The sequence below is a fragment of the Mauremys mutica genome, chromosome 3 (assembly GCF_020497125.1).
Source record: "Mauremys mutica isolate MM-2020 ecotype Southern chromosome 3, ASM2049712v1, whole genome shotgun sequence".
Lineage (NCBI taxonomy): Eukaryota > Metazoa > Chordata > Testudines > Geoemydidae > Mauremys > Mauremys mutica.
Window position 1 is genome coordinate 157235809 of NC_059074.1, and position 14654 is coordinate 157250462.

Genomic DNA, 14654 nt, shown 5'->3' on the forward strand with positions numbered 1-14654 from the left:
CCGACCCACCACCCACAGTTTCTACTTACCACCAGTGACGGTTAGCAAGAACTTCCCCTTGCTCTTGTCCTGACAAGCGCATTTAGCAGTCTGTATATAGTTAATCAGTTTTTGTAGTTAGCATTAAGTAGTTAGTAGGTACTCTACTTAGTTCTTACGTTTCCTTTGGGGGTGTGTGGCGGGGAGGGGGAGTGTTCCCCTCCAGCACTATCCTGGCGCTAGGGCATGCTGCGGTCTCCTGGCTTCAAAGCCTGTGAAGTCTGCAGCAAGTGTATGCCCAGAAGCAAGCCTCACACTTCATGGATCCTTCAAAAGGATCGCTGTAGGATCTACAGGGCGTTTCGCCCCAGGACACTGAAAGATAGAGATCAGCGCCTGAAGATCCTATTAATGTAAGCAGCACTCTGGCCCCAGTCTAACTCCAGATCGGCGGACCTGGCACCACTTAGCTCCTCCTCAGTACACAGTGCCCCGGCACCATCGGCACAGGGATTGGTATCAAGTAAAGACAAGGACTCTCAGCACCATCATGGCTCCACTCACGCCTCACATGCCACAGGCAGGCACCAGTCTCAATCGCCAGTGCCGCAAAACAGGAGGCTGGAGAGGGGTCGTTTTCTCTCTTCCCCCCCACCCCAGCTAGACCCAAGGAGCTGGCCAGGTGAGACCCGAGGTCGGGCCTCACTTCTTCGGCCCCACTGCCAGAGACAGTCGACTCCTGCCCCATGGAAAGGTGGTTGAGTCCAGACCTTTCTCACTCACCGAGGCCAAGCTGACAACTACACCTCCCGTCAACCCCGGAGACGTTCAAGGCAGCCTGGGACCTGCTCAAGCTCGTGGCACCGTTCTCCCTGCCTAGATGGGGTAGGTCACCGGCACCGATCGCTCCCCCGGCACTATCAAGGGGAAAACCCGCAATGATGTCCTGGCATCTCATCCCTGGGGCACTGCTTCCCAGTGCCAGAACAGCGTCAGCAGCCTTGTCAGTCCCCAAGCCCTCGGTGCAGACTCTCGGCACCTTGAAGTACTACTCCTCCGTGATCCTCCTTTTTGGAGACGTCGGAGTCGGACTCCTAGCGATCTCATAGGAGCAGAAGCAGGTGGTCCAGGTCATCATGAGACCTGCAACCTTACTTGGCACTGTGGCCCACATAGTGGCAGCCCCCAGTACAGTGGCCCTTTTGGACTCCCTGGACTTTTCACCAAGCCCAAGGGTGGAGCCAAGGGTCACATTCCAGGGTGGCATCAGTGGCCTGAGCCACTTTCGTACCGCCTCCGGCACCATTGGCATTGGCAGGATTTGGGGTAGATCCATTTCTCCCTGATGCCACCATCTCATCCCCTGCGGTATCAGCACCAAAGACTTGGCACTGACAGCAGCTTTGACATCATCGGTTTTGGCTTCGACAACCTTGGCACCGAGAGTATGGCACCGTTCGCGTCAGCTCCAGCGCAGGATCTCCAAATGCCACGGGACCTCTTGAGCATGGGGGGAAGAGAGCAGCCACTCCTTGCGGAGGTCTCTTCCTCCTCTTCTCCAGATGAGGCATTGGCATGCAGTTTGGTAGCTCCAGCCCTGGAGGACAACAGAGTCCTACAGCAATTGCTGAGGAGGGTTACCCAGAGCCTTGGCATTTAGGCGGAGGAAGTAGTGGAAGACACAGATCCAAAGGTGGATATTTTCGCCCCCTCCAGACCTGCACGTATTGTTCTACCCCTCATAAAGACCACAAAAACCTTGGGGCAGACCCCAGCTTTGTTGCTCCCTATGGCTAAGCACAATAAAAGATGCTATTTTGTGCTGTCCAAGGGCTATGAGCACTTGTATACCTATCCTCCACCAGATTCCCTGGTTGTGGACTCTCCTAACCAACATGAGTGCTTGGGCTACCAAGGCCTCTCCCCAAAGAATCAGCGAAACAACGTGACCTTTTAGGGAAAAATGTCTACTCCACTAGCGGCTTGCAACTCCGCATTTCTAACCAGCAGGCCATTGTCAGCAGGTACTGCTACAATACATGTGGGACAATACATGTGGGGCAATGGCTAAGTTCGCAGAGCTGCTGCCGCAGGACTCCCCTGCTGAATTCTTGGCTCTGGTTGAAGAGGGCAGGTTCATCTCCCAAGCTTCACTACAGGCCACCCTGGATGGGGCTGATGCAGCTGTTCGCGTGATGGCTACCAGGGTTGCCATGAGACGGGGTTCCTGGCTCCAGGTCTGCCACATGAGGTCCAGCAGACCATTCAAGATCTCCCCTTTTGAGGGTTTGACTCTGTTCTCCAAAAAGATGGATAAAAGGCTACATAGCCTAAAAGACTCGAGAGCCACCCTCATATCGCTGGGCCTCCACATCCCCGCCACATAGTGGAGGCATTTTAGGCTGCAACCTCCTCGACGGTTCTACCAACTGCAGAAGCAGCAGGATTGCTCATGGAGGAGAAACAGGAGTGGCAGGAAAAGACCGCATCTGTCCTCAGGCCAGGGCTCTGGCCCGTCCAAACCTTCATCTGGCCAGAAGCAGGCATTTTGAAGGTGCAGATGAGGATGACGCACCAGCTCTTGGACTGGATCCAACCCACCTTACCTTCTCATCCTGACTATCCCCTTTCTACCCTGCGTAGGCCCGTATCACATCGGACCGCTGGGTGCTCCACATGATAGAGAGGGGATACTCCCTCCAATTCTCTGCCCTCCCGCCCTTCCACCCCCCTTCCCCATCCCTCTTCAGGGACCCTTCTCACAAGCAACTCCTTATACAGGAGGTGCACTCGTTCCTATGGCTGCAGGCAGTGGAAGAGGTTCCTCAGAAGCTGAAGGGCAAGGGCTTCTATTCCTGGTATTTCCTAATACCGAAAGCCAAAGGCCCATCGTAGACCTGTGAGAGCTCAACAGGTTCATGAAGAAACTCAATTTCCACATGGTCTCCTTGGCCTCCATCATCCCTTCCTTGGATCCAGGGGATTGGTATGCCGCCCTCGACTTGAAGGATGCATACTTTCATATAGCAATTACACCATTCCACAGAAGGTACCTCAGGTTTGTGGTGAGCAACAACCACTAGCAGTTCACAGTCCTCCCTTTTGGCCTGTCAGTGGCACTTCGTGTGTTTACCAAGTGCATGGCAGTCATGGCCACATTTCTACGCAGGCACCAGGTACAGGTATTCCCGTACCTCGATGACTGTCTGATCAAGAACCGCGCCAGGGCTCAAATGGAGGCACTAGTCAACTTCATGAGAATGTCGTTTGACGAACTGGGCCTTCTCCTCAACTTGAGGAAGTCGACTCTGTCCCTGGTTCAGTGGATAGAGTTCATAGGGGCAGTGTTGGACTCAACACAGGCCAGGGTATACCTTCTGGAAGTGAGGTTTCGGGCCCTGGGTGACATCTTTCTAAGTCTCAGGGCAGCTTCCCACCACCACAGCAAGGAATTTCCTGAAACTTCTAGGGCACGTGGTCACTTGTACCTTTGTGGTGCAACACACCAGACTCACACTCTGGCCTCTCCAATCATGGCTAGCCTCAGTATATTGGCCGGCTCAGGACAGTTTGGACAGGGTCATGACTCTGCCTTGCCCATTCCTTGACTCCCTCCAGTGGTGGCTCGACCCACAGGTAGTGTGTGCAGAGGTCCTCTTCACCAGTCCTCAGCCATCCCTCTCGCTAGTGACAGACGCATCATCCTTGGGCTGAGGGGCACATCTGCGAGACCTCAGGACACAAGGCCTCTGGTCTCAGGCGGAACTCGCTCTCCACATCAATGTCAGAAAGCTGAGAGTGGTGCACCTGGCATGCCGGACTTTCTGAGCCCACTTGACAGGGAGAGTGTATCAGTTATAACAGATAACAACACAGCAATGTTCTATATCAATAAACAGGGGTGCACGCTCGTCTCCCCTGTGCTAGGAAGCCCTCATGTTGTGGGACTCAACACACTTGAGCATTCCATGTTGTGAGCATTCAATACACTTGCAAGCATCACACCTCCCCAGGGTACAGAACGAGTTGGCGGACTATCTCAGCAGGTCGTTCCATGGCCATGAGTGCTCCTTATGCCCAGACATCGCGAACTTAATCTTCAAATCGTGGGGCTTTCCCCAGATAGACCTGTTCACCACACGACGCAACAGTAAGTGCCAGCAGTTTTGCTCCTTCCTGAATCGCAGCCCAGGCTCCATCATGGACACGTTCCTCCTCCCATGGGAGGAGGCTGTCTCCTGTATGCATCCCTGCCCATCCCTCTCGTTCACAAGGTGCTCCTCAAGATACGCAGGGAAGAGGCTTCAGTGATATTGATAGCTCTAGCCTGGCCCCACCAACACTGGTACACATCTCTCCTGGAAATATCCGCGGAAGCCCCAATCACCTTGCCACTCCTCCCGGACTTAATAACTCAGGATCACGGCTGTCTCCAGCACCCAAACCTCGAATCATTGCACCTCACAGTGTGGAAGCTCTGTGGCTGAATCCCATGGAGCTCTCCTGCTTGGACCTGGTTAGACAAGTCCTCCTTGGCAGCAGAAAACCCTCCAACAGGGCTACCTACCTTGCCAAGTGGAAGAGATTTTCAATCTGGTTGACACAGCATCTTTAGTCCCCGACGCTCGCCTCTATGCCACTCATACTGGACTACCTTCTTCACTTCAAGCAGCAAGGACTGTCCATGTCATCAGTAAGGGTTCACTTGGCTGCCATCTCTGCCTTCCATCCAGGTGCAGAGGGTCAGTCAGTCTTTGCCAACCGTATGGTCAGCCGTTTCCTGAAAGATCTCGATAGGCTATACTCACATGTCTGACAACTGGGGGTGGCGGTTTGGTAGGGCCCTATTTTGAGCACCAGGAAGGCGCCCGGACCAACCCAACAGATACTTCTAGGGGAAAAATCTTCCAGCTGCCATGCATGTGTGCGCGCACACACCTGGTTGGAATGGACATGAACAACACATCTCGAAGAACAACAGTTACGAGAAGGTGAGTAACCGTTTTATATTTTACTGCTATATTTGGTACTGATGCAACTGCTGCTGGAATACGGTGTCCAGCTGTGGTTTCCACTATTCAAGAAGGATGTTATTAAATTGGAGAGGGTTCAGAGAAGAGCCACCAGAATGATTAGAAAACGTGTTATAGTGATAGACTCAAGGAGCTCAATCTATTTAGCTTAACAAAGATAAAGTTATGGGGTGATTGATTATAGTATAGGAGCAGGATTTTATAATGTCCCATAAGAATTAATGTATGATTTGATTTCATCCTGTCAGCCACCCTTTTTGAATAGCAGAAAGAAATAAGACCAGAACAATCCTTCTGACTAATTATGGTCACCCTTTTTTTTAGGATGAGTTATAATGTCTACTATGGTTTCCTATACCTATTACAAATTAGGCACTCTAGTTAAATATACATTTATTTGTTTTAAGGTTTTAGTAAGTAAGAGACAGGATCTTATATTGTATCTATATTAAGGAGATTAGAGAAATGCTGAGGGCCTGAAGCCCCAATGTGAATTGTTTTAGTTATAAAATTTAGCAAGACTTGATTTACAATGTATTCTGCTGAATATACAATACTGCTGTCTGTATACCTTTGAAGGTTTCTGTAAGAGATTGTTTGTGTAAATGAGGAATGCATGCATCAGGAAAAGATATGGTGTGAAAGCCATCACAAATGTCCAGATGGTCAAGAAAAAGTAAGAAACTTGGAAAGACCAGGAGACAATCAGAAAACATCCATTGTATCCGATGCTAAATACATTAGCATCATTGACGTTGACAACCTCAGAGATGAGGCAGGCACCCCCGAAGGCGAGACGACAAATAGAAGATAACGATGGGAAACCTGACAATAACCATCAAATGATAACCATCAAATGGCAGGAGAGTGTGTGTGTGTGTGTGAGAGGGACTGAAAAGCATATGCTAACTGTTGTATTTTCAATAAATGCGTATTTGCCTTCCTCTATAAAGATCCTGTGTGCTTTGTATGAGCATAACATTTTTGGTGGAGAATTGCGAAAGAGGGAAGAGTAAGTGTGCGGTAATTATTGACAATACTGCTAAGTGATTGATCATTCAGGTGTGCACATAGAGATACTGTGCAGTAAAAAGTAATATCGTATTCACTCTTGATATCTGATGAATTGAGAATTTGTTATGATTAAAGCTATACACACCCTCGTTCGTAGCAGGGCTGAGAGACAGGAGAGAGGTTTAACATCCCTCTCTCCACCCCGGACTGCTGGAGGGAAGTAATTGAAGGTGGGTATATCCCTGGTCGTAGAAGTGCCGGGCAATTGGCGGAGGATTAGAGTCCTTGCTCCGACCCGTTTGTCGGGGAAAACTATAAAAACTATAGATGCATACACCCTTGGCCGTAGCATGACTGAACATAAGAGGAGAACTTAGGGTTTCTCGCTCTGCCCCTAGGAGGGGTTTTTATATTTGGTGTATGAACCCTCGGTGGTAGAAGGCCGAACAATACAGAGGGAAGCTTAGCGTCTCTCCCTCTGGCCCAGAGTGGGTTAAAATCATAAGCCCCGACACTGGCACAGGCAAACATAAGATACAGATCTTGTTCTGTTGAACCAAACTCTGAAGGATATAGGAGTTTGGGCAGTGTAATATTTTTTGTGAGTGATATTGTGGTAATTTCACAATTTTAAAGGAAATGATTAAGGAAAGGAACCAGGAAGGGTGGGGGCTAGTTAAGGAGCCCACCTTCCTTGCAAAATTGGTAGTGGAACAAAGCTTGTGCCCATGGAAAGGAATGGTTAATTGGAAAAAGCAGGATTGGGCCCAGGCAAGCAACAGATCGAGAACTTGAAAAACAGGTTGGAAGCCCTACAGGCATAGTGGCAGGAGTAAGAAAAGCAGTAAGTGCAGGCATGAATCCCTGGGACAATACTTAAAATGGTGAAATCTAAGCTGATAAAGGTGCCATTTTGGGAGATAAGTAATTTAAGGAAAGAAAGTGAAAAGTTAACTCTACAGAGGCTGGAGAGAATTAAGCATTTAAACTTTGTGAAAATGTTAAAAAGGACCATGTTAAAGAGAGAGAGAATTCTTGGTTTCTTTGCAGCCATTCTGAAGGAAAAATGGGCCCTTTTCCAAAAGAATGTCTGTAAATAATCCAGGTAAAGAGACTATCTGATTGACATCATTTGACTATGGACAATTTAGTCAAATTTGCTAAGAACATTGGGGGGTTCTACTGGAACTTAACTGACCCAAATGTATAAAGGAAATAAAATCTATGTACATCTATGTAAAAACAGATCAGTGTAGAAGGAATGTTAAGGAAAAGAAAATGTGCACGTATCTATCTGTCCGTGGAAATATGTGAGGTTCTTAGAACCTAAACCAACACATCTGGTTTGTAAAACTCCTATTTTGTAGTTTAAGATAAATTGGTTTTGTTTTGTAATAATGCCACTAAAAATCCATTTGACTCTCTTTAATTCAAAGTTGCAAAACTGACAGACCTTTTTGCCAGACACAAGTAATTAGTGTTGTTTGGCTTTGGGATTTGGCATTTAACCCTTAAGGGGTAACTTGATTCTTTACAAAATTTAAAATGTTTTTTAAATAAAGACCAAGTCATGGCTGCATCAGGGCAGTCAAAATCAGGAGAATATGGAAAGATTCTGGATTTTGTTTGTTTGTTTGTAACAAAATAGCAGATGAGATCTGTAGTACAAAAATAAGAAATTTAAAGCCCAAAAATAACCATCAAATAATAACACCACTTAAGGACTAATAATTACAAAATAACATTTCAAAATGCATGGACTCAAATGGAAATTTACAACTATAAAGCTGGGGTGTTTTGCCATGGAACTCTGGGTTCAGTCCTGCAAAGCCTTGGAGCATCGGATAGCGACCGAGAAGAGCCCAGCTCCACACTCGTGCTCAATCTAACTATAAACATTTGTGTGTGTGTGTGTGTGTGTGTGTGTGTGTGTGTGTGTGTGTGTGAAAAGCATATGCTAACTGTTGTATTTTCAACAAATGCTCCGTATTTGCCTTCCTCTATAAAGATCCCGTGTGCTTTGTATGAGCATAACAATAGTCTGTAAATACCTACATGAGGAACAAAAATTTGATAATGGTCTCTTCAGTCTAGCAGAGAAAGGTATAACACACTCCAAAGGCTGGAAGTTAAAGCTAGACAAGTTCAGACTGGAAATAAGGTGTAAATATTTAACTGTGAGGGTATTTAACCACTGGAACAGTTTTTAGCAAAGATTGTGGTGTATTTTCCATTAATGGCAATTTTAAAATCAATATTGGATGTTTCTCTAAATATGTTCTAAGAATTAATTAGAGAATTTGATGGGCCTATTTTATACAGGAGGTCAGACTAGATGATCACAATGGTCCCATCTGGCCTTGGAATTTATAAATATATAGTTTTACCTATTTGTATTATAGATGTTCTTCTGCATTCTTTGAGGAGGAGAGGTCAGCATTAAAACAGAAACGGCAGAAAATCCGACTTTTACAACAGCGGAAAGTTGCAGATATTTCACAATTTAAGGATCTTCCAGATGAAATTCCATTACCACTTGTTATAGGAACAAAAGTTACAGGTAATTTTTAAAAACAAATATTTTTGCAAATATATCAGTAAATACTGCCCACTAACACATAGCTCAGATAAGTTAATTATTTCATTTTTTGAGTGAAGATTTTATGTTTTTACCTTTCTTAATTCACTGCAGGAAGTTTTGAGGATTAGTTAATGTTTCTAAAGAAGAAGCATGGTTTGAAGATTTAAACATCATATAACTAATAATTTTATTACTACTACTATGTCAGTTGTAAGTGATCTCATTTATTAAAAATCCACAGAGTTCATCAAATCCTGAAAAGACAACAGTTTAAATACTTATATCTCTGCAGTCCCTAATCTGGACCTTAAACATTAAATCTTAAACAATCCATTACTAGGTGTCATTATCCAAACATTGACTCTTGTTGAAGAGCAGGCACACAAGAACCAATATAACACCATTGGGAGGCGTTCGCATAAACATCTACAAAGATACTTCATTATGTGCCTTCAGATCCCTCTTCAAAACTCTCCTTTTGTCATGATACCTACAAAAATTTGACAATGGTTAGGCTGCTGGTGTGCAGAGACCGTCTATCATGCTGACCAATATTGTCTCGTTGTTTCCTTATACTCCATGGTCATTCTGTTTGTATCCATCTGTTGTCTCTTGTCTTACACTTAAATTGTAAGCTCCTTGGGGCAGGGAACATCTTTTTGTTCTTTGTTTGTACAGCACCTAGCACAATGGGGTCCTGGTCCAGGAGTAGGACTCCTAGGCTCTATAGCAATATAAATAATAAATAATAACAAAAATAACATTATAGTAGCCATTTCCATAGTCTCCTGTAACTCCATCCTGGAGCTGTTTGCTCCCTAGTGCTTACATAATAACTTAACATAATTCTTAATTTTAATTTAATACATTGTTATTAGTGGCAGTGAGCAAAGGGGCAGAATTAGTGTTCTAAAACTTTTAGAAATCCATTTTTTCCATAAAATCAGAGTAGTAGATGGTACTGGTTATGAAGCAAAATTTCTTTTCAAATTGATTCCTGTGGTGATTATTGTGTTTTTTATATATTACATTTGACCTGTAAAGATAAATTATGATTAAAGCTTGACAGTATTTCTATTATATGAATTCTTTTTCTGAGTTTACAGTGTTTTTCGTTAATGTGTATCTGTTGTACTGAATATGCCATCCAAGGTATTCTGTATATTGCCAGTGCTTACTTGCAAAAGACTTCGTAACATCTATCTTCCTCAAATAAATATTTTTGATATTTGTGTTTCCTTTCATAGCACGGTTGCGTGGTGTCCATGATGGACTGTTCACTGGACAGATAGATGCTGTAGACACACTTAATGCTACTTACAGAGTAACTTTTGACAGGACAGGGCTTGGAACACATACAGTCCCAGATTATGAAGTTCTTGTAAGTATTATTTACCCATTTGTGAAACTAGCTGGAATGTAAAATGACTTTTTCCAAAATATGTCAATGTGTATATTTAAATTAAGCAAAAGATGGTACACGAATAAAATCCAGATGCTATTGGCCATAAAGCAAAAAAAAGACAAATCAAACGCATAGAAAATGACCATTAAAGTATCTTTTTGTAAATAAATTCTTGCTATTTTAATATCTTTATTGAGAGTTGCACAGATATAATTTCAGGTTCCCCATTCCCCTGCTGTCTGTCTTATGGCTGTCCTTGCCCAGGGAGATGTGCGCAAACCTTCAGGTTGAGACAGTTGTGTGTAAAGGCTTAAACCTTGACCTTCATTGAAGGTCAACAGTTTTTCCTTTAAACTTCCTCATACCCCATTGTAATAGGGCACTGGGCCTTGGGGCAGATGCTTGCACCCCAGTGTACCTGTTACAGTCCTTAGGTCCTTTAAGACCAGGCATTCTGGTCTGAACATACTGTAGTCATATGACCATGAATCAGGTGATCACATTTGGGAACTATGTGTTATCCTAAGCTCAGTATGAAGCAAAATAAGGGTTACAATCATGAGCGGTGGGTATAATAGGCATGGGGAGGCTAAGCCTCCCCTGATGCAGCCGCCGTGGACCCCACTGCTGGACACCTGGGCCATGGTGGCCCCACCTGCGCTCCCCCTCTTCCCCTCCCTGCTCTGCCTCTTCCTTGAAGCCCCCACTAATCGTCGCTGCCTTGTGAGTCACTCCTTTCCTCCACCCTCCTCTCCCATGAGACCCCCCCCGACTCAACACATCCCTCCTCCACCTCACACCCCTGCAAGACCCCCCCACCGCGTCCCTCCACTTCCCTCCCCCACGAGGCTGCCCACTGCATCCCTCCTCACCCCATCTCTTGGGGCTCGGGCCAGTGCTTGGGTGGGCCCGGGGGTTGGGCTCAGCAGTTCAGCTGGGGCACCTCCAGCCACAGGGAGGGGGTGGACCTCTGGGCTCCAGCGGGTGAGAGGTGGGGCCTAGGGTGGAAGGGTTGGAGCCAGGGCTAGCCTCCCTGAAGGGGGGTTTCACCCATCGCCCATGGTTACAATAAAACCTAAAAGGGAGTTCTTCCATGGGATTCTGGCAGACATCCTAGGGGGTATTCAGGAAAGGCTACACAATGGGAAGGCTCTGTCCTGTCCTTTCCTGTCCTCTCCCAACTTACTGAAAACTGGAAATGCCTCTGATGACTGGGACCAAGTGTTATAAGTTGTTTCGCTCTTGTTTCAGATCCTTTTGTCACAATAAAAGTGCTTTGGACTGAAATGTAATTCGGGGGTTATCTTATCTTACCTGACTGGTGTACCTGCAATTAAAGGAATTCTCCTGCCTTATGAGTTGATCTAGACTAGATTGTAAGATCTTTAGAACAGGGACCATGTTTTCTTTTGTATCTTCTAAAGTGTCAAATGCAACTGTAGGTGTTTAACAGATCAGGTTCTGTTCTGGCAGTCTTGAGCATCTTCCTACTTGTTGTCAGTGTTGATCTAGGACTGCTCCAGTGAGGAAAGTGGAGCATCCTTTCAAAATATTATTGCATTCCCTGATGCAGTGCCACATATCCCCTTTTATTGGGAAGGAAAGGTTATCTATGTGATGTTCTCCATCCATTGTAGCCTGGAAGCAAAGGATTGAGGGAAGAGATTATCTTAAGCTTGATCTTTCTAAAGCAGTGTATTACATTAATGCTAGCCTACCAACCCTTTTAACATGTTTTAGCCTAAAATATAAATCCATGGGTTTGTGGTGTTCAAGAGGTGTGTAAAACTTTTAGTCTCTTTAAAGTCACCCTCGCATAGTTGTCTTTTCCTTTTTCTATCTTAACAGAGCAATGAGCCTCATGAAACTATGCCAATTACTGCTTTTGGACAAAAACAACGGCCTTCTAGATTCTTCATGACCCCTCCTCGATTACACTACACACCTTCTCTCCAGTCTCCAATTACAGTAAGTAATATGTACCAGAAAATGTCATTGCTTAATTCAATATATGAAACATTAATATAGTAATTCAGTATATTATTGAAATAAATTACCTGAGGATATTTAACAAGATAAGTTGTTTGTTTTTTTAAATCTTTCTAGAAATAAGTTGTTAAATGCAACTTTCTTTCTTGTATAGGACAGTGATCCTTTATTAGGACAATCCTCTTGGAAAAACAAAATTTCAGGCTCAGATAGCGAAACACTAGGTGGTTTTCCAGTAGAATTTCTTATCCAAGTGGTGAGTGTTAACTGCTCTTCTTTTAATTGTATGTGCAATGGCCTTTTTACATCTATTGTGTTGAACTCTCATGTGGTTAACTCACACTAGATATTAATTCATAAGAGCCTTGCTAATATCAAAAAGGAACTTGTCATGAATTTAGTCAAAATCTTTGTTTTGACATGCTGATGTTTTTTTTCCTTTATGTAGAACTTCTTTGTATGTACTGTTTTGTCAGTTACTGCTTTTTAAGATTTTAATTTTCACATTGCATGGTATTAATATATCCTTTTTTTAAAAAGTATTCGACACATCCCATCCACTAAGCCAGGACAACTAGTAGGATGTCCTGCTCACTTTGAGAACAAGAGAGGCAGCTCTGCAGTCCCAAAATCAAAGGGAGTTGAAAAAGATACGTCTAAACCAAACACTTCCTATCCCTCAAGATATAAATTCTGGTGTTCCAAATCTATCTTTATCCTCCTCTTATGTGTTTGAAGATAATAGTTTAGCTTATTCTGAGAATGTGTTCAGCGAAGTGTGAAAATGTAATACTGGGAAGTGGCGATTCAGGAAGCACAGAAACTAATCTAAGCAGGTTTTTCTAGATAACAAAACAATATTATTAGTAAGGTCAACTTTATAATGAAAGAAGTTAAATTCCCTTATAATTTTTGCAAAAACTAGCATAAAGTAGAACAGGCTATTCTCGAATAAGAACTGCAGGAGATTCTGACAACGTTCTTAAAGATTACATAACTGATTAAATAACGGAATTTTATCTTCAATTCATATAAAATATATTTGTTTTGGCCATTCATCTTATGGTGCATATTACTTGCAGTAGATATTGCTTGTCAGAGAGCTTAATAAAACTGATCGATTGATTAAGGCAGGGGTTCTCAACCTTTTTCTTTCTGAGACACCCCCACCCCCCAAACCTGCTATTAAAAACTCCAGGGCCCAGCAGAGATGGGGCCTTGGGCATAGGCGTAGTTTGACGTCTATTTTGGGAGAGCAGGGGCCAGCGGGGCTCAAGCCAGCTCCGCACGGCGGGGTCCAGGGACGGAGCAGCACCTCCACCCCCTGGCTCACCTCAGCAGGTCACCCAGCCTGTCGGGGGGGAAAGGGGAGAAGGAGGGGAACCAAAACTTACAACTCAAAGTGGGGGGCTTAGCTCAAAAAGTTTAAAAACAACTCAGGGAGGGGAGTAGCTAGAGGCTGTGTGCCAGGAGGGCTCCCCTGCAGTCCCTGTTCCCCGAGGGCTCTGCCAGCCACGGAGCCGGATACCCCAGACCAGGCGGCACTTACCAGCTGTGTGAGAAAGTGGGGTTGGGAGCTGAGGAGCAGCTTCAACCTGGGGCACCAACAGGAGACAAGGGAATGCTGCAGGTGCCTGCCCTGCTCCATGGCACCAGCCAGAGTAGCAGCTGCTTCTCTGAGAGAGTATAGAGAGGCTATCAAAATTAAGAACCCAATAATAGTGGGGGATTTCAATTATCCCCATATTGACTGGGAACATTTCACTTCAGGACAAAATGCAAAGATAAAATTTCTTGATACTTTAAATGACTGCTTCATGGAGCAGCTGGTACGGGAACCCACAAGGGGAGAGGCAACTCTAGATTTAATCCTGAGTGGAGCGCAGGAGCTGGTCCAAGAGGTAACTATAGCAGGACCGCTTGGAAATAGTGACCATAATACAATAGCATTCAACATCCCTGTGGTGGGAAGAACACCTCAACAGCCCAACACTGTGGCATTTAATTTCAAAAGGGGGAACTATACAAAAATGAGGGGGTTAGTTAGACAAAAGTTAAAAGGTACAGTGACTAAAGTGAAATCCCTGCAAGTTGCATGGGCCCTTTTTAAAGACACCATAATAGAGGCCCAACTTCAATGTATACCCCAAATTAAGAAAAACAGTAAAAGAACTAAAAAAGAGCCACCGTGGCTTAACAACCATGTAAAAGAAGCAGTGAGAGATAAAGACTTCCTTTAAAAAGTGGAAGTCAAATCCTAGTGAGGCAAATAGAAAGGAGCACAAACACTGCCAACTTAAGTGCAAGAGTGTAATAAGAAAAGCCAAAGAGGAGTTTGAAGAACGGCTAGCCAAAAACTCCAAAGGTAATAACAAAATGTTTTTTAAGTACATCAGAAGCAGGAAGCCTGCTAAACAACCAGTGGGGCCCCTTGGCGATCGAAATACAAAAGGAGCGCTTAAAGACGATAAAGTCATTGCGGAGAAACTAAATGGATTCTTTGCTTCAGTCTTCACGGCTGAGGATGTTAGAGAGATTCCCAAACCTGAGCTGGCTTTTGTAGGTGACAAATCTGAGGAACTGTCACAGATTGAAGTGTCACTAGAGGAGGTTTTGGAATTAATTTATAAACTCAACATTAACAAGTCACCGG

General features: G+C 44.6%; 1 protein-coding gene across 3 annotated transcripts in view; it reads left to right on the forward strand.

Moving 5' to 3' along the window:
• LIN9 (lin-9 DREAM MuvB core complex component) overlaps positions 1–14654 on the forward strand; it is a 67810-nt gene that overhangs the window by 35365 nt on the left and 17791 nt on the right. For all 3 annotated transcript variants that reach the window (XM_045008542.1, XM_045008543.1, XR_006577706.1), the window contains 4 exons: positions 8429–8586; positions 9855–9988; positions 11861–11980; positions 12156–12257. In XM_045008542.1, coding sequence (XP_044864477.1) covers positions 8429–8586; positions 9855–9988; positions 11861–11980; positions 12156–12257 — 514 coding nt within the window. The remainder of the gene's footprint in view (positions 1–8428; positions 8587–9854; positions 9989–11860; positions 11981–12155; positions 12258–14654) is intronic.